Here is a 24,071-nt window from a genome sequence, read left to right as displayed (position 1 = left end):
ATCAATGCAGTTTCATTTACTTTGTTGCAATATTCTCTGAGAAAATGCAGATTTTATGCATTTTTCCATAGGGTCAATGCAAAACTTGGCCCCAGTTTCCATGACAACGGCGGCCATTATGAATTATCAAAATATTGTTTTGACATCTTAGCGTACCGGGTAACATTTTTATAAAGTTTCATCTAGCTGAGTGTTATAACGAAAGAGTTAGAATTTTTGATATTTTAGCTGTTTCCATGGTAACGGCAGCCATTTTGAAAATTCCAAAGTCAAATTGGAAATCAGCACATGTCAGTTACCATTCCTGTGGAGTTTCTTCCAGTTTGGAACACTTTGATTTTTTTCGCATTTTTGCTGTTTCCATGGAAACGGCGGCCATCTTTTACCATTCCATACCAAGGTGCACAACTTTACATGGGGGTCCTCATTATAGTAAAGTTCCATCAACATTGGTCCATAGGATTCCGAGAAACAGGACGGACAAAATGTGTGGAAGAAGAATAAGAAAAATAAGAAAAAAAAGAAACGTAGAATAACAATATGTCACCCCAACTCCGTTGAGGGTGCCATAAAAAGAAACGTAGAATAACAATATGTCACCCCAACTCCGTTGAGGGTGCCATAACTAGAATTGCCATTGCAAGCAATAGCGGATGTCACCCTTCCCCCTATTGCCACTAAGCGGCAGCCATTTCAAACTTGTTTAACAGTAAATGCACAAATATGCATGGCTATTCATCTTTTTGTAAATTTTCAGTATATTCAGAGCATTTTAAAGTATTTCACATTTATACCGTTTCCATGGCAACAGCAGCCATTTTGAAAATTTCAAAGTCAAAAGTCTCATCTTAACTTGTCAGTTACCAATAATATCAAATTTCATTAAGTTAAAACCATTTTGAGAATTTTTGACATTTTTGCAGTTTCCATGGCAACCGTGGCCATTTTGGAAATTGCAACTTCAAAAGTCATATCTAGACTTGACAGTTAACAATCATATCAAGTTTCATCAATTTTGAAGCATTCTGAAATTTTTGATCCTGTATCCATGGTAACATAGTAGTTCCAATGATTATCAAAATCATTCAAAACCTGTATATAGTGGACAACTATATTGCATAAAATTGATGATTTTAAGTTCAAGCATACCAAAGTTATTCACCAAACCCGGAAGTTTTTGGAGCATTTTGACCTTTTTGCATTGTCAAAAGTCTCATCTTAACTTGTCAGTTACCAATAATATCAAATTTCATTAAGTTAAAACCATTTTGAGAATTTTTGACATTTTTGCAGTTTCCATGGCAACCGTGGCCATTTTGGAAATTGCAACTTCAAAAGTCATATCTAGACTTGACAGTTAACAATCATATCAAGTTTCATCAATTTTGAAGCATTCTGAAATTTTTGATCCTGTATCCATGGTAACATAGTAGTTCCAATGATTATCAAAATCATTCAAAACCTGTATATAGTGGACAACTATATTGCATAAAAATTTGATGATTTTAAGTTCAAGCATACCAAAGTTATTCACCAAACCCGGAAGTTTTTGGAGCATTTTGACCTTTTTGCATTGTTTCCATGGAAACGGCAGACATTTTGGAAATTCCAACGCCAAATTCCACATCTACCAAAGTTGCTCATCGTTATGCTAAAGTTTCAAAAAAATTGGAGCATTTCCATATTTTTGAAATTTTTGGTGTAGTTTCCATGGCAACATAGCAGTTCCAAAATGTGCCAAAATCATCCAAAACCAGTATATAGTGGGCACCTACATTGTATTAAAATCTAAAGATTTTAAGCTTAAACATTCTCAAATAATTCAAGGAACTCCAAAATTATATTTTTTCACCATTTTTCCGTTTCCATGGTGATGGCAGCCATTTTTTAGTTCCAAAGTTGCACAGACTCTGGGGAGTCAGGGTTCCTTGTTATAGTGCACCATCATTCGGATTGGTACTTTTGGCTCTGAGAAAGCGGGCGGACAAAATTAGGTGGAAGTATAATAATAATAATAATACAGAAAAAGAAACAGAGGAAAAGCAATATGTCACCCGACATTGTCGATCGGGTGACATAAAAAAAGAAACGTAGAATAACAATACGTCACCCCAACTCCGTTGAGGGTGCCATAACTAGAATTGCCATTGCAAGCAATAGCGGATGTCACCCTTCCCCCAATTGCCACTAAGCGGCAGCCATTTAAAAATTGTTTAACAATGAATGCACATATATGCATGGCAATACATCTTTCTGTAAATTTTCAGTACATTCAGGGCATTTTTAAAAATTTACATTTCTGCTGTTTCCATGGCAACGGCAGCCATTTTGAAAATTTCAAAGTCAAAAGTCTCATCTTTACTTGTCAGGTAACAATAATATCAAGTTTCATTAAGTTCAAAGCATTTTGAGAATTTTGACATTTTTCCAGTTTCCATGGCAACGGTAGCCATTTTGGAAATTCCAACTTCAAAAGTCTCATGCAGACTTGACAGTCTACAATCATATGAAGTTTCATCAATTTTGAAGCATTTTGAAATTTTTGAAATTTTTGACATTTGTGAAGGTTCCTATGGCAACAGAGACCATTCCCAAAATTTAATGGCATATACCACATTGGTACATGGGAGGGACCATACCATCAAAGTTTCGATCCATTTGACCTACCATATTAAGAAAGTTATTGCCACTTTAAGGTTTTTCGACTGTTTTGCATTGTTTCCATGGTAACGGCAGACATTTTCAAAATTCCAACGCCCAATTCCACATCTTACAATGTTGCTCATCGTTACTGTGAAGTTTTATAAAATTTGGAGCATTTCCATATTTTGGAAATTTTTGGTGTAGTATCCATGGCAACATAGCAGTTCCAATGATTGCCAAAATCATCCCAAAGCAGTATATAGTGGGCACCTACATTGTATTAAAATCTAAAGATTTTAAGGTTAAGCATTCTCAAACAATTCACCTAACTCCAAAATTATATTTTTTCACCATTTTTCCGTTTCCATGGTGATGGCAGCCATTTTTTAGTTCCAAAGTTGCACTGCAACTGGTAAGTCAGGGTTCCTTGTTATGGTGCACTATCATTCAGATTGGTTCCTTTGGCTCTGAGAAAACTGCCGGACAAAATTAGGTGGAAGAAAAATAATAATAATAGAGGAAAAGCAATATGTCACCCGACATTGTCGATCGGGTGACATAAAAATAAAAACAAAAAGAAACGTAGAATAACAATATGTCACCCAAACTCCGTTTAGGGTGCCATAATAATAATAGTGAAAAAGAAACAGAGGAATAGCAATATGTCACCCGACATTGTCGATCGGGTGACATAATTAGTGCACGAACTCCGAGAATGATTTAAATAACCAGTGAAGGATATCCCTGCTTCTGCATAGTGTGGCATTCCAACAATGACGTCATTATAAAATATAATGTAGGTTGGATATATTTAGAATATCTCGTCATACTGATTTTTACGGATTGTAAAAGAAACGTAAATAGTGTAAAAGGGAGCTCAAAATACGCTCATTTTGCTAGAAACAGAAGGGAAAGGTGTAGAAAAGTGTTTAAAATCAATCTATTCATTTGTGTGTTTCCTTCTCATCAATCTCAGTAAGTTTTGTTGGGGTTTTTTCCAAACTATAAAAACAAAATGAATGATGTGAGGGAATGTCACTCTGGTCAACCCCATAGGGGATTGACGGCTTGAAGCCGTCTTTCCCCAAAAATAACAATAAATGAAAATGTGTCTAAATGATTAAATTTAGTTTCGGTTAACAACTATGGCTAATGAATCAACACATTTTATTACATCAAGTTTATTTCACAATTTCTTTCATAACAATGAACAGAAAGAAATAACACAATTTGACATGGAGAAAGCAACCTATTGATTCTCTTATATGATTGATAAAATCTGTATATGCTAATGAAGTGAAATAAAATTGACAGATTTGGAGAATACCTTAATTTGGCAAATCTGAATAATGAAAATGGTTCAATGCTGATTTAAGAAATGTACATTTATTATTATTAAAATATTATGTTTTTTTAATTTTTAAATGGTAATTCTTGTAATTATTTCTGTTAAATTGGATTTCATGGGTTAAAATAAGCACTCTCATACTAATATGTTAAATACTTTCAATACAACTTTTGGTGAGAAAAGAAAGGATTTTTTCTATTCAAACAGGTGAATTTATTATTTTAAAGAACCATATCTTTTCATGATTTAAGTAGGACATACAACTTTAAGAAACTTAATAATTTTTTCTCCCAGTTATAAAATCCAAGCAAGGTGAATCAAATTCATTAATTAAAAAAAAAACTTTCTATGTGTTCCTTCTTGGAGACAAGGACTATTATTGCTATTTTATCTTTTTTTGTGATAATTTTCATATCATGCTACTCGCTTAAGATTGAAAATTATCGCTAGAAACTAAGGAGGCATGTGGCATTGCTAATGAAATTGACATGCAATTGACAACATCGTCATAGGTAAAATAGCGACAAACAGATTATCATTGGTCATCTCAACTCGATTGAATTTCTCGCTTTCGCCGTACCGGCTCAAGCGAAAAATCAATCTCGTTGAGATGATCAACGATAATCTATAAATACAGCATGACTGTTGTATTCTAGTTTAAAAAAGAGATCTAGATGCAAAAGCATTTACATATTTCATGAATCAAGTCTGTTTATTATGTCAGAGAATAAGTCACATTCACATATGTAACAGAAGACGTAAACATACAACGAAAAAAGAAATGTTTTTGCTATTTTGGAAAACAAAACCATCTTGACGAACTTAAAATATCATGAAGTCATCAAAAATGTTTTGGGATGGAAATATATACAAGTGATAATTAAAATGTAGATAAATTAAGCTGAAAAATCATTTTAATTTAATTAGTTAAAATTTCATAGGTGTCAACATTTCAAACCTTTAAGTGGGAGACCTTCCTCTAATGGTATTTTTCATCGAACCTACTACAATTTGTTATTCAAATATAATGTTCCCTACTAAGTGTTAATGAATGAATTAGCTAAAAAATTATGAATTATAAATTTGAATACTGTGTATTGTATTAACTAATAATGCTTTAATTTTTATCTCTCAATCTTAAAAAGGCAAACAACAAATTATGGTGAATTAATAGTGATAGCCGGATAACAAAAAAATTCTCTGGCTCCCAAATGGGAAATTTGACTTCTCTGTTTAAGGACTAATCTTCAGAGGAGATTCCAAACTTAAAACAATAATGAAGAGTCTTTCTTTTATATTTGGAATGTTGACACCTGCGTCATATGGCAAAGAATACTATCCAATTTGAATACTTTATCCATGTTTTGTTGCCGATGTCTAGTTCAATACATATAGGACGGTGGCCTGGTAGTGATACAGCTCATTTCCAATTCATAGTTCCCTTCTATAACACCCACTCTTTATTACCTTTTACATTCTCTCAAGTGAATAAATACAGTTGTATAACTTTCACCATTCATCACAAATTACACATTGTAACTATTATTGCAAAGTAGTTTTTAAAACTGTCTGTACTTGATCACCCTGATAAATCTTTGGCTTCAAATAAGTCCTGATCATATTTCTCAGCTGTCACTATTCTTCCGCCAAAATATCGGCCATTTAAAGATGAACATCCTCTTTCTACTTCTACAATAGAAAATACATTATTATATTATATTTTTAAGACAAGGTATCTAACTATGTTATCTCAATCAGGTAAAGTCGTGAAATCAAATTTTTACTTGTAAATGGCCAATTGTATAAATAATTTATCATTTATGAATTTTCTGCAAGCATTGTTTTAATAATGATCTGTATATTGTATGGCAGTGTAAACTGGTAGTGTAATTACATAAAAACAATGTCCCATACATTTTCATATCACAGTTGATTCACTTTGAGCTTTACATTCCACAGATATTTCTTGCAAAAGTGACTAAATATCAAACTTATTCATCATATTGATAATGAAAAAAGAATAAGCCAAAACAAGACTATTTTTAAACACTTTCATTTCATTCCAGGAAATGTGTCAGTATATTTCTTTCTACTATGAATACCAACTCCAATGTACAATCTGAAACTTACCTATTTGTTTTGTAAACTCCACGAATATTTTGACAATAACTTCAGCATCCTCTTCCTCTCCTTGTTTTTCCTGGTAAATAATAACACGGTTGACGTTACCAAACTTCCCACATTCTTCCGTAACTTCACTCTCAAGTTCATCATCCAAATCTTCTGGACCAACCATATTCCTTAAAACCATCACGTGATACTGCTGAAAGAAAATCAGATATATAGACTGGGAAATATATGAAGGAGAAAGGTTGATATAGTTGAACCTTGTTATGTCTTGGGATAAGTCTGAGATATTCTGTAAGTCACTAAAATTTTCTCTTGGTTGAATCCATTTCTAATTCTAATGAGACAAACTCAATGAATTAGGAATCTCAGTTTAACTACATGACATGTCGTATTCCCCTGGAACAATCATTCAAATATCTTAATTGAATATTTTCATTGTACATCAAAATAAGTTTCTTTTTCTTAATTCTAAGTAAATCCATTTTTGATTGACAAACAATAAGAATAGCATTTAAAACTAATTATTGGACCATGCTGAACAAGAATGTGTCCCCAGTACACGGATGCCCCATCCGCACTATCATTTTCAATGTTCAGTGGACCGTAAAAATGGGGGAAAATCTCTAATTTGGCATTGAAATTAGAAAGATCACATCATAAGGAACATGCATACCAAGTTTTAAGTTGATTGGACTTCAACTTCATCAAAAACTACCTCGACCAAAAACTTTAACCTGAAGCGGGACGAACAGACGAAGGGACAATCAGACGAACAAACGGACGCACAGACCAGAAAACATAATGCCCATAAATGGGGCATAAAAATCATATTTAGGATACAATTTTTGCCAGAGATAATTTGGAAATGATTATGATTTGATGGACTCAAATCTTTACAAAATTAACACTGACCAATGAACCATAAAAATGTTCAGGTATCAATTCTCTCAGATGGAAATGACCAATCCTACTTTTAATACATTTGATTGATTACTATTTATTATTGTTTTTATTAACTGATCAAATCATGAACATTAAACATTGACCAGTAAACCATGAAATTCAGAATGAGTTCATTGACATATAATAAGAATCTTGGTAAGCTAGAACCATACAAAGAGATGAATAACCCATGATTATCTAATATACTCATCACTGATACGTACATCAGATTTTCTCATCAATTTCTGCATGACCATATGTCTGGCATTTGTTCCACTAATTTTCATGCTTTCCTGTTGTTCTAATGTTTGTGATTGGTCATCGTCAGCTGCTTTCTTCTTATCCTCTTTCTCTTTTTCTTCTGCTTTCTTTTTATCTTGCGTGACCATTGGTGGGAGTGGTATGTGTGATGGCATTGTGGAGAGTGCTGCTACTGATACTACTGGTCCACCTACTATAAATATATATGCAGAGACATATAATTATCACTTACATTGGAAGTCAACAAATATACCTAAAACATTACATTGTCTAATAATATAAGGTATTTGATTAATTATTGTAGTTGGTAGATTTTTACATTGCCAGAGCTAGTGAGATCCATGCAATAAACAATTAATGGCAAAGCTGGAAAACTGTTCAAAACATATTTTTGTCACTGTTGACATCCCTAATTTAAAGTTATATATATATGCACTAGTGCAAATTGATATTATTGCAAGCTAACTTTTAGTAACGTTCTAGAATAAAATGTGTTGTAGCTATTCAACAATAATTATATTCCGTCATAAACATGTTTTCTCAAACACTTTATCTCAGAGATATAATTTTCATATTATTTCCATGTTATTTTAAGACTAAATAACTTAGGGCATATAAATAAAAACTCTTACATGACATTCCTTGTGATACTATTGGTGGTGGTACCATTGCTCCCAAGGCAGGTGTAACTACTCCAACTGGTGGTACATGTGTAGGAGAATCACTCAAACCAAGACCTGATGGTTCGGCTATTCCTGGTGGTGCCTAAAATACAAATATATTCGTAGCTTAAGACGTATTGTAAATGCTTTGACTAATGACTTTTTTTACCTAAAAGTAAGATTAACTGCATACTTTTGTAAATCTGAACAACTTCTTTTTAATCAAATGCAGCAAATAATTGGTATCTATTTTTTATCTAAAAAAAAAATGTTTTTGTTTGCTTAATATGTATTTTTTTTCTTTTCAATATATAATAGTATTTAGATATAACTCCTGCATTTTGGTCAAATTCCCATGTTATTGTTCATTAGCTCAGGGTAATCCTAGGGAAAATGCAGGCATAACTGTGATTGCTTTCACCACTAATACCCCTAAAAAAAATATGTCCTGGAACAGCCCTCAGATCTATAAAATCATGCATTTGTTGAAATTCATGTATTTTATTTAAATACATATTCATATATTTATATCTGGAAACCTTGTACAAAATGTGACAATAAAACTGCCAACCCAAAATATCACTTACAAATCCTGTCATCTGTTGCACAAAAATCTTGTTTTAAGTTACTTACAAAGCCTGATATCTGTTGTTGGACATCCATAGCAGTAATTTTAGCTGTGACAGCAGCAGCAGCCACTGCAGCTGCCGTTGGTAATGTGCTGGGTCCTGCTGTAGGTTGTAAGGCATCAGGTGGTGTTATGGCCTGTAAATTAAATGTTAATAATTATTTATCATATACTTTGCATTAATATGACAGTTTTGCCAAAGGTGTAACACATGGGTTTAAATTAAAAATGCAAACTCAGGCTGAAGACATATTGGTAAAAGTACAAATGGGCAATAAAAACCATAAATTTCCATATTCCACTTAATGCATTAATTTTTGCAACAACTTATTTCTAAAAAATTACATACACAATACAATTATTAAAAAAAAAACACAAAAAATAAAAAAGACTTCAATTGTTATCACATTTCAACTTTGTTGTATTTGATTGAGAATTTCAAAATGTTTTTACAGATAGCAAATGTTTCTATAAAAGAATATTTTGTAAAAACTGACCTTGCCAACTCTTAAATACTGTCCACCGAGATCAAACAAATTCATGGAAGCTACTGCATCCTGTGCTGCCTGAGAGGAATCATATTCAATAAAACCATATTCTCTGAAAAAAATAATCAAGCATTCTTACTTATATGTGTACACTTTTGTGAAAAAACTTTGTTTTGTCAGTTCAGTTTAACACAAGTTTGAATGTTTGTTTCATCTGACACATGTACATTTTTTCAAAGTAATTTTTTTTTTCATTCAGTAGAATCCAGCAGATGTTATAAAATATATTCCAATACCGGATATGTTCAATAAGACGATAAATGCATATTCATTGAATATTCTTCCTAAAACACAGTTCACCTAATCCCGAGATTTTACAAGCCAGGACCACTGCTTTAGATAAGGGTTAGGGTCAGGTTTTTTCTTCAATTTTTTTCAGGTAAAACACTAGAATGTTTGTGTAAAGGGGACCATCAATGCTTAATAACAGTTTTATCAAAAATTGTACACAGGAATTGTTTTATATGTAGAATTGTAATGGTCAACCATACTATATTTGAGCTAAAATATTCTTGTCTTCTTCCTATTCACATAAACAAAATTATGACCTAATAGCATTAAATAATAACAGTACATACTTGTGTTTTCCTGGCTTCGTTGGATCTTTACATATTTCACAAGTTAAAATGTTTCCAAATGCTTCAAACACACTGAAATAAAGTATTAAAGAATTAAATAATATTCTTTTTTACTAGGTAAATTAATTATAAGAATAATAGATCATAAAAAAATCTTTGTACCACAATCTACATGACTGAAATAACACAGCTAGAGTGGGGTGCTCATTTTCGCCATATCTTTCCATATTTTCTTCAGTTTATGTTCAGGTCCTTATGTTTTTGAAGTATACTGATATTTCTATATGAAGATAACTTCAAATGCAAAATATTCTTAGCTTTAAAACGTGTTTGTTTTGAGAAAAATCATTTGAAATGTTGGATTAAAGGGTGTTTGAAATTTCCTGATGTTTTGGCAACGGGGGACACATATTCGCCGTTGTTACACATCTATTTAAAACCAAATAACTGCAGCTTTAAACAATATGTATCAAATAAATTTCATTATAGATGAATAGCAGACATTTGAAAAGTGTAAAAAAACTGAAATTTAGGGCAATCAGTCAAAGAATTACTAAAAAAATACTTCTTTGAAATCGTTTTTTTCTTCAGGAAATTGGCTGAGAATCGTTGTCCGTTTTTCGGTCCTTTGCGGTAAATGCCGAAATTTGGTCTCAAATTATCATATTTGTTATAAAAATATCATTTACCGGCATATTTCTTCAATTTCAACCATCCTTTGAAGTTTTTACACCTCAAAATCATAAAACGGCGAAATTGTGTCCAAGGCGAATATGAGCGCCCCACTCTTCATCTTTAGGCCAAATATCTAAGTAATATGCAAAGTATGACAAGACATGTGGAGACTTAGAATAACATTATTCTAAGCTGTAACTCTAGAATCATATCTTGAACAGGCCTTACACAATATTATCACAGGAACTTTTTATAAGAAATTTCTCAATATTTTAGAATTTTATAATCCTCTTAAGACCCGATAGCAATGGCTAAGTCATTGTAAGGGAAGTAAGTATTAACAGATTTGTTAATAAATTTGATGCCTTGGAAAGAGTTAAATTTACTATTTTGCTGTAATAACCATGAAGTACTGTGAAAGTACTTTTATTCGTGGGGTACCAATTTTCGTGCTTTTCGTGGATGACGTTATCCACAAATTTAAGTGTCCAACGAAATAAAACAACCATTGTCCAAATCAAGACTAGAAAGATCCCTTGTAGGTTTGACTACTGATATGATCTAGAGAATATATTGAATAACGCCAAATCTGAAAATGCTATAAATAGTAGTCATAGGGCAAATGGCTATGAACTACAACTCCATGCAGGAGTATACCCATTTAATCTTTCAGAACATTAACTGTACAACTTTTGATCTTTTAATTCTCATAAAATTATTTTTGATCGATGAATGATTTCCGGTATTGTTATGCTTGTATGATAAAGTGTTCATTTTATATCCTCAAAATTCTCTTACAAATGGGAAATAATAATTTTATGCTGGGCTTATTTTTGATAAGAATTATTTCACATTAAGATACGTTTATAGCATTTGTTTTTGTTACTGTTTTCTTTAGGTGACATGTTTATGGCCTAATTAACACCTTTGATGGTCTTAAATCTGTTGATCACCTTATCTTGGGTTAATTAGTGTTGTCACTACAATTTACCATTTTACCGGGTCAATGTTTACTTTGAAATTTACTTCAATCAAGACAATTTGTAACCTTCGTTTCTAAAGCTTCAATTTTTCAATTTTTTTTTTAGAAAACTAAAGTCCACGAATTTAAAAACGCACGAACATGTTAATATTTCTCAAACCACGAAAACTGATACCCACGAATTAAAGTACTTTCACAGTATTAACACATATTTTTTTAACCTGCTTGTAGTTTATTTCTAACCCATGAGCATTATTTGACTGTCCACTTTGTCAGTAGTTGTATATGTCTCTAACAATCTGTTCCATAGCAAACTTTATCTCATTTGAAAAGCAATTTCAAAGATTGTTTTTTAAAATCAATGCTTTACAATTACTAAGCTTGATTTAAATGCAGTTTCTAGTTTAAATCAACTACCTTTTGATATCATCTTCCGTTAAGTCTTGATGAATGGAAGCTATGTAAATTCTGTTGTAATTTTTGGCTTCCTCTGCTAGCTGTTCAATAATGGGTTGTGCCTGAGGCATATTACTCGGTCTTCCAACCTAAAAACAAACAAAAAGCTATATGACATTTTTCTGTAAACATTTTACACAAGAGTTTCGCTTGTATAATTTGCATTACAAGTTTGACATTGCTTAAGTCAGTTATTTGATAGTTATATCCTTAAATCATTCCCCCCTCTTCATTTTGACAGACATTTAAGATGGTTTATGATATAACTTATAATATTTTCATATTTTCATATTTTTGAAAACAGCAGTTAATATCAAAACAAAAACAACTTAATAACAATCTTGGTTTCTTTATAGCCACATCATATATGTTAAATTCCCCATCTTTTAACAATTACAGAGAAATATCATATTTGTGAAAACAAATAGAAGAATTAAAACTATTAAATAATAATTTTGAACTATCATCTAAAAAAGGTAACTTGAATTTTAAAAATATTCAGAGATACAATTTCATAGGACAAATTTTTTAATGTTTGGATGTAATCTGTAGAATCTGAATTTGATACCCATATATAGACATTTGTAATTGTGCAAATAGTATCAAACGACGTCTTGTTTTTTTCTAGGTTACTGTCTCTTTGACATATACCCATATCTCCAATTATTCATGTGGGTATGTAACTTTATTTTAAAACAAAAATAATTAAATCTATACCTTAATATTCCTCCCTCCTATCATCACACCATTCATCTGTTCTAGAGATAACTGTGCTGCTTCTGGTATGTCATATTCTATGAAGGCAAAACCTTTGTGTTTGTTTGTTAACGGATCCCATGACAAATTAACAGACTTGATGGGACCAAATGGTAGGAATGCCTGCTTTATGGTGTCTTCTTTGATTTCAAAGTTAATACTTCCTACATAAATTCTGAAGAAAAAAAACCCCAATAAACAATAAAACATTGAATCATTAAGTCTTTCAAAATGAGAGCTGACTGGTTCAAAGGTAGTTTGATACTTAAAGTGTATGTAGTGTATCATTATATAGATTTGTATTTGGCTTAATTAATATAGGAATTCACCTGGTCTGGTGATAGTCAAATATAATTGAATAAGTTTCCTTTATCAAAAGATAAGATAGCATTTGAATAATAATTTCCAAGTTTTTTTAATTTTAACTATAATATAAAATTCCTTTTTGTTTCATGTCTTTCTTATGGTACAATTTGTACTTACCTACACATAAGTGCAAGTGCTTGCTGTCTCTGCACTGTGTTCTGAAAATTTTGCATTTGCTAAAAAAAATAGAAAAATTGTATTATATTCGGCTGCTCAGAATATTATTTGTACATGTTTATTGTCAAAATATTGTAAAATTCAAAGCCTAGGCAAACAGAAAGTAAACATATATGTCAGATCCTTAAGTAACTAACATGCTTCCTTTTAACTATCTTTAATCAAGCGTCACTGATAAGTCTTTTGCAAACAAAATGCCCATCTGGTAATGGGTTTATGATTTAACTATTCAACTAACCTGCTGGACAAATTCAGTTAACTAGTGCCCGAGACAATTGAGGAAATTATTTGTTGGATGAAAGAAAAGACAAGGACAAGGTGTTTGCACCACTCCTAGAAGTTCAGTTTAATTTCAAATTGAAATTTTTACTAGGATAAATATCACATGGATCTTATTCAAAATATAACAGACTAAACATTTTCCTGCCCCATTTTCAAATAAGTAAAAATGTTATCAAAACTGTTCTTTAATTTATATTACACAAAATACCTGATGTTGATGAGCTATAGTTTGTTTCACCAAAACACTTTTAATACTTTGTTCCATGGCATACTTTTTGGCCCTTTGTATGGACTCTTGGTGAGATGAAGAAAGCTTAGGTAAAACAAAAGGTTTAACATCTCTCTTTGCCCCTGGACCTTCCATGAGAGTCCCCAATTGATCAGCTTGTGGACCTCCAATAGTGCCATTGAAATCTGTAAATTTGAAAAATACAAAATAAGGAACATTTCTTGTTGTAGATACCCCCCACAAGGATTAACATACAGAATGCTGAATATGCCAAATTAATTTCAACTACTTTTTCAAATTTTTTATGTCGATTTTCAAAAAGGTGATTTAATACATAATTAAACAAAACCAGCAAGCTTATCTCATGAACGCATACCCTATCTCTAATCGTAAAAATACATGTGCATAACAAATTCCATGTTTTGCTCAACTGAAGATCTCCTTGAACCCCTGCTTAGTAAGCAGGAATATAAAACATGTTTACCGCTTACTGTTTCCCCAAGCATGTTTAATATGAACAAAAAATACACTTTTCTTTTTCTTATTTCAAATTGAGTAAGATTTTATCAGAGGATATATTTTTTCCTTTTTTGGGGCAAATATTCAGTTCAATTTTATTTTTTCCCCCAGCTATTGCAAATTATTTGCGAAAAAAAATTACTTGAAAATAAATTATGTAAAATCTCTCTAAATATGTATTTCATTTAATATTTTTTTTTTTAGTAAATTTAGCTTGTTCTAGCATGCTAAGGGAAACAATATTTTCCTTACATTATGATTTGAGCTTTCGTTATACTTATCTTCTACAATACAAGACCTGAATAAATTGTGGATTCAGTTCGTGTTTTGCATTATTCAATTGCAATACAATTCTTAATAAGAAAATAAAATTGTTGTCCCCATCTTAACACAATCTTTACCGATAGTTCTCCACTGATGTTATGGCAAACAAGCCTTCAATGATTTTTGGTCGGTGGTGCATGTTTTTTCACTCGCTACTTTTATATGAAAAACACAGAAGTAAAAAGAAAGAAACCACATGAGTATGACAATCTAAAATTTTCCATAGCGTGAGTGGCACATATCTTATTTAATACTATGATAAACGATGTATACAAGGGGCAGACAATGTAAAATAAGTTCATTTAATTTTAGTTTCTCAAAATATTTAAAAACAAATTTACAATTTTCACATAATTTCTTTTGACAAAATATTGAATATAACTGTTTTTTAAAAGGATGTTGTTTTTTTATATTAATTTTAAAAATTCTGAGATTTTGAGAAACTAATATTTTATAATGAGCTAATTCAAGACATATTTCAAATTTAAGTGATAAAAGATATGATAATTTATCATTTACCGTGTAATTTTACATTTACTGTATATTTTCAATATATACAAAACTAAATTATAAATGGCTTACAACCAAATGATAATGAGTTTTAACAAAGAGAATTTATTTAGCTAATATGAAAATATGTCTTGTAAACTGAACAGTATGATATATATTCTTCTCTGGACTGCATAATCTTGTGATCTATGGAAAAAACAAAGTTTATTAGTAAATGCAGTAATGAACGCCTGCGAAGAAAAAAAAATATACTTATATGCAACTATTGAATAGAAATATACAATAAAACCTTGTTATTCTTAAGAAAAAACAAACATCTTCATATGAAGAATAAATGACAAATGGGGATATCACACTCATATAAAGCAAAATTTTAAATTTCATAAAAATCTATAAATTCTATCAAAAATCTACAAATTCAGATTGTATTAGTTATATTTTTTTTATCTACCAGTATGCCTGAAACAAGTTGCAATAAAATGCAGTTTTATTCAATCAAATTGTTTTATTTTCAGTGAGTGAACTTATATTGGAATGTATTTAGATAAACATGAAAATGATGAATTGTTATACAAATTTATAAATCAAGGCTCAAAGATAGTTTAACAAGGTTTTACTGTATTTACATAAGCCTTAATAAATAATACATTGGGGAATGTGAAATCATATCATTTAAGAACAAATATACCCTAATCTAATTAAATATTTTAGGAGAGAGAAAAAAAATCCCATATAAGCATTTTCAAGTTAATTCATCAATGTATATAGCTGGCTGCAATGAGGCTACGTGCATCACAAAAACATGGACTTAGCATAAGAATTTTTCTTTAAACTGATTCTGTTGAGAAAAATAAAAAACTTTTCTAGCTTAGTATTTAATAGTGTTGTTAATTGTGACAATAAAATTGTTCATCTATTAACCAATGACCATGATAATAATAAGTTGTCAGAACAAAATTCTACTGTAAAACTGAGTTATGATTTTTATGAATTTTTAACAAAAGCAACTTTATCTCTTTCAGTTAATTGTTTATTTCATTTCCATGAAAATTTCATTATTTTTATCATATCACTTGACCTTCCCTTAAGGTTGAAAAAAATGATAACAGTTAAACACTTTATTAAGTTATCATAATTCAGTACAATGTCAAAATTTGAAACACTTTAGATAGAAAAAATCCTCAAAACCCTGAACTATCGTAACAGATAGCAGAAAGTATGACATTATTTAGACTCATTCAAATCACTTATCACTTTTGTATTCAAACAATCTAAACCTAAAATACTGCTTCATTTTGTGTGAAATTTGTTAATGTCAACAGACTAAGTAATAAATTCGAAGATTTTTTCCCTAAACTGTCCCTTACAATTCTATCATTAAAAAAAAACATACATAAGTCTTTTTCTAATACCCTTTACAGATATTATTATAGTAGCACTTGAAACTTTAAATTCATATCAATCAATAACTTCGATTCTTTAAGGGCTAAAACTACAACATATTTTGACGGCTTATGTTATTATATTACATTTGGCCTTTCCAGATACCAAATTATATATTTAAGTACCAAATAAAGTCAAGAGATATCAAGAACCAAATTCATTGAGAGCATTCATTTTCATGGAATAAAAGATTGTAAATCCTATTAAACATGTGTTCAGTTTATTCTATGCAGCTCATAACTTTTTAAAATGATTTAACTTTTGTTATCACATGGTTTTCAGTCGTTGTGATATGATTTAATTCAAAACGGGCAATTTGAACATTGAAATGTACAACAAAACTTTACAAATTTTATCCATGAACATGAATTCATTGCACTTTTATCATTTTAAAACAGCCCTGAAGGTGAAGCCATCTACAAATGCCCTAAGGTGCCTTCAGCAGACACGGTTACAGCTGTTAAATCATTCCTGAAAGCAGAAATCAAATTCATATACATGTAGGTGTAGTCTACGAGAAAAACAACAATAAATCACCATCTTTTACTTTACCCCCAAAACTGTCAGTAAGGGGCATTAGAACTTTCACAAACTTGTTTCAAAAAAATAAAATTCAATTACAGGTATCATTACAGATTCTTATTTCTTTTTTAATTTAATCTTACTATAAAATTTCTATATGGCACTATCAAATTAGAAATTCTTGAGAATTTTTATTAAAAGAGCAGGAACTTAGAAAACAAAATTCTATGTTTCTTTGGAGTTTTGAATATATTCATTCAATAAGGTTTCATCAATCTCAAATCTTCCTTAATTTTTCCTTTCTACAAGTTACAACCCCTTGTCAATTTATATTTCCTATCACATTCATACAACAATTTCCATTTTCAAAAGAGGTCCACAAAATTCTTAGGTCATCTGGACATTCTTTTGGACAAATCTTGCCTGCTTTGGCCATCTCCAATTGTCAGTTACTGCAAATACAGAGAAAGAAAAGAGAAACTCTTTCAGTATGTGTCCATAAAAATCTTCTGTTGACATAACAATGTATGTATTTTATGTATTTTACACATAGAACACTTTTAGTTTATCTTTTTAATCGTTTTTATAGTACAGCCTACATTTATCATTTTTTTCTCCTCACACTTGTATTACGAATGAAAATATAAAAAAAAATCTAGTGTCTCCTGCAGTAACAGTTTAACAAAGTTTCAACATTAAACAACATTAGTATTGAATTACAAGAACATGGATTTTAAATATTTCAAAATTATTGTGTTGAAATTGTTAGCAAGAAAATAATGATTATGATATAAGTAATGCAACAATAATTTTTGGATGCACGAATGAACACTCCATTTGTTATTCTTTTCTACAGGTATCTTCTACGGCAGAGTGACTCTGTTCTTTTCAACTTTTGCTGCAAACCTGCTTGAAACAGATAAAACAGAAAAAAGAAATACCATTATTCTATTGGTAAACATACATGGTTGTTATAATGAAAAACTTGCAGGTCTAAAGATAATGAACAATGGTTCTTCTTTGAAGTAATTAATGAAAAGTCTAGAATCAATCAGTTTTAACCATTTTCAAACAAAAAAATGTCACTGATTTTAAATTTTCATAATCAAATTAAGGGGTCTGGTAAAAAAATACACAATTGGAAACTCACCAGATATTTCACATGAACTTATATATGTATATATAAAGCTAAGCGATTTCATGTAAGAAAATTTAATGAAGAACCTGCATGTTTTGTACATATATATTTAACCCAAAAAAATATTTCAATATACCTACAAAACTTATGAACCTATAAAAAATAACGATTATATAAGCTACATGTAGTCTCACATAAATATATACATGTAGATTTTGTATTTTTATATTTGGGGGAAAACATATTAGAAAATCACAAAGATATATCACAATAACATTAAACATGTCATGTTAAAGGTTTATTTGTATTTTTGCCCAAGTGTTTTTCTGTGCACTTTTGCTTTGTACAAGTTCTACAAACATATGTGACCAAGTTCATTTACTTGGCCCTATGAGATCCAAGTTTACCTAGAGCTGAAAGCTTCATCATCTTTAATTCTGGCTCAGCCATAGCCATCGCCATCTGAAAAATGAATGGAAAACATTTAATTTAAAGCTACTAAAAAACAGGATAATTTTAATTTACAGTTTTAATGTTGTTAGTGTTTACTCTAAAAAGGTTTTAGCAAGGTATAAACGGTACCTCGAATGACCGAATAACACTGTTATTATCCGAATAACACATGTAATGACCGAATAACTCTTCAAATATCAATATTAACACATTTGAGTGACTTTTAAACATATATTATTACAATTCGGCAGTGTCAAGTCTCGTCAAAATATATGTTCCTGGCGAGACAAACCCAAAAACAGTTTGTTCTGATAACAACCAGCATAGGACATATATGGAATTGTGATGTTGATTCTGTTAAAGTGTTATGGTAAAGTTTGTCAATAAATAAATGAGGGGGGAAAACATTTGACATGATGATGATTGAGGTATATTTTACTTTGCCAACATTTTTTTGATATTTGCTAAAATATTACCATGTCCTAAAAGCTTCTTCTCATTAAAGTGAAAACATGAATGCTAAAATCACACGCATTAATTGATTAAATGATTACAGTATACATGTAAATAAATGTTCCAAGTGACGAAAATGCTTGATGATGAATAATGAGTATGACACACAGAAATACACAACAATTGGAATAATAGGTTTTCTTAACTTTTATACTGATATTTATGACAATTTATACCTCTTCGTCTAACGTAAAACCATTTTCGGTAAAAGGAATGCTGCCAATATCGGTCGCCATTTTGTCTTTCTGTAATAAATAAATTTTGCACAAGCTAAAACCAACCAACATTTCCGTGAACGGGACCGTGAGATGTTTCTAGATGAAGGCTTTCAAGGTATTACGCAGTATAATGTGAAACGTGAAATATGCAAGAACATAAAACAAAACATTACATAATAAAAAAGAGGTTAATCTGTAAAGTAATAAGAATGTAGGAAAAACGTTACAGGAAAAAATGACATGGTCATAAGAAATAAAGTCACAATAATAAAATAAAAAAAGAAGAAGAAGAGTTAAATAGTATCATACAGACATATAATACATGTCTCTGATAGTATATTTCGTGTTTGAATATGAATAATATCAGAAGATATCATTATATATATTTTGATTATGATGTAGACAGAACAATATATGTTTTATATGACTCTACCATAGGAACAGCCTATATCTATATAATACGTTCCTGATCTATCACATGGAAATGGCCGGGCACAACTTGAGATAATCATTTCACCTGAATTTGTTTGTAGTAAAATATCACTGAATATAGAGTTTTTGAAATAATCCAACTAATTATTTTTTCGGCTTAAAGAATTATGTCCCCTTTATAAGTCTTTAAGAAAAGAATTTTATGATCATATTTCAGTAGGTTGTAAAAAATTTGAAAAGTTAAGCACAAGTGCCAAATTTAATTGGCTTTTTATTCAAGAAAACCTAGAGGTATTGAAAAATATTGCTATTAATATATTAATAAATGTTTTGAACTGAAATTTATAGTATAGATATTGTTTTATTAAAGATGTTGAGAATATTTGCCTGTTAATAATAAATATATTGTTATGCCTTTTTATGTATATGGCTCTGATCTGGTTGTAGATTAGCATCTAAGAAATAGTTAAATTCATGTTTATGATTTGTGTCATTATTGTTTCATTATTGTAACAATTATAAAAATCATTGTAATAAATTGCTTTGCTCTTCATGGGTCCTTTAATTGGAAAAAAAAATCTTATCTTATCTTATCTTATTTATAAATTATAATTTCCATCTTGTAGATCAAGCAAAATAGACTCTGGTTTAAGTATCATCGATAATAATGTTTTTCAGAAAAATATTGTTTTCGGTTCGAGTTGGTCAGTTTTATGTAAATTTAATTTCGTTTCGTTTCGTTCTTAATCAGTTTCGCACTTGTGACAGGTATCCCCTTTTCAGTCCCTTTCCAATATTTTAATCAAAAATAGAAACATTTAAACTTTCAAAAAGCAAAACGATGAAAACGGGGTTTACAATTTCAAAATTTTAATTATAATCATGATAAGGAATAAAAAGCACGAAATATATCAAATATATTTATTAAAACTTGCAAAATTCGGAAGATTTAAAGTAAAAGTCGTTTTTTTTTTAAACAAATTGGACATTTCATGAGATAACAGTATCCTGAAAATTTTAAGGTTTTGCATCTATTGAAAAAAAAAAACCTATTTAAACCTGCATTAGACAAGTGGATTTACGTTTTAAAAAATCTCTAACATAAGCTTTATACTATGATAGCGTTTCGGATAAATAATTCAAAACTTTTAGGTTTTCCCAGCGCCCATCATTTCAGAGTATAAGTGAAAAATGACCAACTCACAGTAGGCCAAATAGTCACATGATGGTATAGGGTTGAGTATGTATATATTTATATATTTTCTTCTGAACTTTAAGCAATAAAATTTCTCAATACACGCGTGTATTATCTCAAATATTTCATATTTTTTTGTTTTGCTCTCGGACCTCTTACTATCTGCAACATGTCGGCAGATGTAATCATTGAATGTACATTTTGAATGATCAATTTTAATAAACATTTTATCAACTATTTCGGTTGTTATATAGTGTTGGCCTTCAAACTTTCGGTTATTGAGCGTTACTGATGAAGGTTTGCCCAGAAAAGCACGTACTTCGGACGCATGCAATATCTAACGTTTGGTTTTCCTTTTTCATCGATTACATGACGATCATGAGGGACTGAGGTTGTTGATATCTTTTTTAGAATGTTACCCGCTCTTTTTCATCGATTGCATGAAGATCATGAGGAAGGTTGTTGATATCCTTTCTACACTGCTACCCGCTATACACGCTGAATTTAAAATAAGTCAAATATTAGTAGTTTAGCCGTGAGCCAGGATACTGTTTTAAAAAATGTATATAATTGCTCACTAAGACAACGTTCGGACTGCTGGTTGTAAAAAGTATATGCATTTATCATATTTAGCTCCATTTGGGGTCCGAAATCCGCCTCTGTTTTTTTCAAAATCGAATAAAATGAAACGGGATTTTTTTTGTCACTAAGGGATAGTTCCATATTTGTTATTTGTGCATTTTTTAGTTATCGCACGACAATCAACTTAGAGTAATTTACAAGTATGCAGCGAAGTCTAGTCAGAATGAGGCATGTAGAAAGAGTGCCAAACTCTCTTCACTTTAAGAACCCCTCATGATCAGTAACTCGTTGGTTTGTTTCAAGGCAAAATTTCTGTCCCTATCCAATATACCCTCATTTTCCAGTGGCATAAATTTACCAATCTTCATCCTGAACGGACTCTTGAAGTACCTAACTATTGTATGTATTGTTAATTTATTATCGTCCTGAGCATGCATGAAATATTTGCCACTGGCAACCAACAATCAATCATTTTCTATGTCGTTTTCATGCGAATTACTAAGAAACTGAGGTTTCAACTCCCTCGTGATAAGAAGCCCTTTATAGATGATATTATTAACTTTCTTGTGGCCATACAGCTCTTCCATTGTTTTCAGGTTCTTGGATTAACTTGACTTTCAAATTTTCAGTTTTCTGCCAATCTAATTAAACCATCGATCTCTGATTTCGTTATACTACATATGAATCTAATTAAAATATTGATATAACGAAATCAGAGATCAATATTTTAATTAGATTGAGTTTTCAGCATCCCGTAGGTAAATGCTTCACTTATAAAATAATGTTTTTAAACTATCCAGGTTTTTCTAGAGCAATATTAATGTATGGCCAAATTGGACGTTAAAATAGCAAAATCCATCCTGCAGAGAGCGTAGTACTCTCTCTCTCTCTCTCTACACACCCCATGCGATGTTTAGAATTTTAAATTTTAATTATTGAGTTACTGTAGGATTCTTAAAGTGAAGAGAGCTTAGTACTCTCTCTTCACGCCCTATTCTGACTAGACGTCGTAGCTGCGTATTTGTTCTTTGCTCAAAGTTGAGTGTCAGTCGTGCAATAATTTTAACTTAAAATGCGCAAAATACAAAAAAAACTATCTATTGATAAAAATTATTCCGTTTCCTTTTAGACACGTTTTAAAAACAGATGTGATGTTTAGAATTTTAGAATTTTAATAATTTGGTATGATTTAATTTTGACAAAATAAGCTATTGCGAACCCTATCATAGTTTTCCATAGATTCACCTGCAAGTTACCTGTCCATTTAACCTTTTGTAAGTTCTATTGTCCCATTGAACAAATACAACAGGTATTGTTCTCTGTATAGTTTATTTGATGGGACCTTTAAATTACTTCCAAGAGAAATCTATCACTCTAGGTGGCTAGACTAAACCAGTACGAAAGGAATGATCAATCTACATAATTTCGAGCCCATGTCTCTGTAAATTGTTTATTTTAGACTTTTTGTAATTTGTATTGATGTTTTACATTGTTATAAATCAAATATGAGAATTTATGAGGCGCCGTTTTACTATTTATTCCTTATTTTCTGATATCAAAAAATATTTCTTGATATCAAAAAATAGAATTTCTGATATCAAAAAATTGAATTTCTGATATCAGAAAATATTTATTGATATCAAAAAATATTTCTTGATATCAGGAATTCAATTTTTTGATATCAAGAAATCCATTTTTTGATATCAGAAATTCGATTTCTTGATATCAGAAAATAATCGTTATTTCTTGATATCAATAATTCGATTTTTTGATATCAGAAAATCATTTTTTGATATCAAGAAATCCATTTATTGATATCAAGAAATAGATTTTCTGATATCAAATAATACTGACGATTATTTGATATCAAGAAATACATTTTTTGATATCAAAAATTTGAATTCCTGATATCAAGAAATGATTTTTTGATATCAGAAAATAAGAAAAATATCAATGATTGCCCCCTGTATATAAATAAAAGCTTCCGAGCTCACCCATGAGCCCTAACATTTGGTAAAGTGTTTCGGTCTTGTTTAAGGAAAGAATATTACAGAGTTTGGATTCATTAGTTATAAGAAATTTTGTATGATTGTGTATCTCACATATTTTTTTCATAAGGTTTATAGTCAACAATTGTATTTCTTGATTGAAAAGCAATTGTACGTTCCAGTTTCTTTTATAAGCAATTGTTAGTTTCCTCTGAAACAGAATTTTTCAACTAGGTTTTTGTGAATTTAAGCCCAAGTATTTGGTAATATCGTTTTTTAAGGTTTTTTTTCCAGTCGATGATGTTGCGAATTTAGTAAGTCAATTAGTTCTGTTTAGTATATAAAAATCAGGAGATGTGGTATTATTGCCCTTGAGACAACTATCTACCAAAGTCAAATGAAATGAAGTGGATATAAGAAATTATAGGCAATCGTTCGGCTATTAAAAATGAAAAACCCCATACCGTAAAGTGGGCTATAAAATGTCCCGGCATGAAAAATATGAAAAGATTTATTAAGAAAGCTAACGGCCTAATTTATAACAAGAAAAATACGAAAAACAAATATGACA

At 30.5% G+C, this 24,071-nt stretch overlaps 1 protein-coding gene across 2 annotated transcripts; it reads right to left on the bottom strand.

Annotated features, from left to right (window-relative positions):
* Positions 1–3,808: 3,808 nt before the first annotated feature.
* On the bottom strand, positions 3,809–19,388 carry LOC139520638 (poly(U)-binding-splicing factor PUF60-like). Of its 2 annotated transcripts, XM_071313461.1 has the most exons (14): positions 19,262–19,376; positions 18,527–18,581; positions 14,584–14,661; positions 13,643–13,848; positions 13,093–13,151; positions 12,571–12,784; positions 11,815–11,942; positions 9,741–9,812; positions 9,112–9,214; positions 8,620–8,751; positions 7,957–8,089; positions 7,288–7,517; positions 6,122–6,311; positions 3,809–5,680 (listed from the first exon to the last, which is right to left on the bottom strand). In XM_071313461.1, the coding sequence occupies exons 4-14, from the start codon at positions 13,796–13,798 to the stop codon at positions 5,571–5,573; spliced, it is 1,527 nt and encodes a 508-aa protein (XP_071169562.1). In that variant the 5' UTR covers positions 13,799–13,848; positions 14,584–14,661; positions 18,527–18,581; positions 19,262–19,376; the 3' UTR covers positions 3,809–5,570. The 2 variants fall into 2 exon arrangements, with proteins under 2 accessions (XP_071169562.1, XP_071169561.1); XM_071313460.1 differs by lacking the exon at positions 14,584–14,661 and having other exon boundaries at positions 19,262–19,388.
* Positions 19,389–24,071: the final 4,683 nt, after the last annotated feature.

Source organism: Mytilus edulis, chromosome 4 (genome assembly GCF_963676685.1).
Source record: "Mytilus edulis chromosome 4, xbMytEdul2.2, whole genome shotgun sequence".
In the NCBI taxonomy this organism is placed as follows: Eukaryota; Metazoa; Mollusca; class Bivalvia; order Mytilida; family Mytilidae; genus Mytilus; species Mytilus edulis.
This window is presented reverse-complemented; position numbering and strand designations above follow the sequence as displayed.

Coding starts and splice junctions, on each gene's coding strand:
- LOC139520638 (XM_071313460.1), bottom strand. CDS start 19,372: ATGTTGGTTGGTTTTAGCTTGTGCAAAATTTATTTATTACAGAAAGAC. Junction 18,582..19,261: donor GTTTTACGTTAGACGAAGAG/GTATAAATTGTC, acceptor TTCATTTTTCAG/ATGGCGATGGCTATGGCTGA. Junction 12,785..13,092: donor GCACTTGCACTTATGTGTAG/GTAAGTACAAAT, acceptor TTTTTTCTTCAG/AATTTATGTAGGAAGTATTA.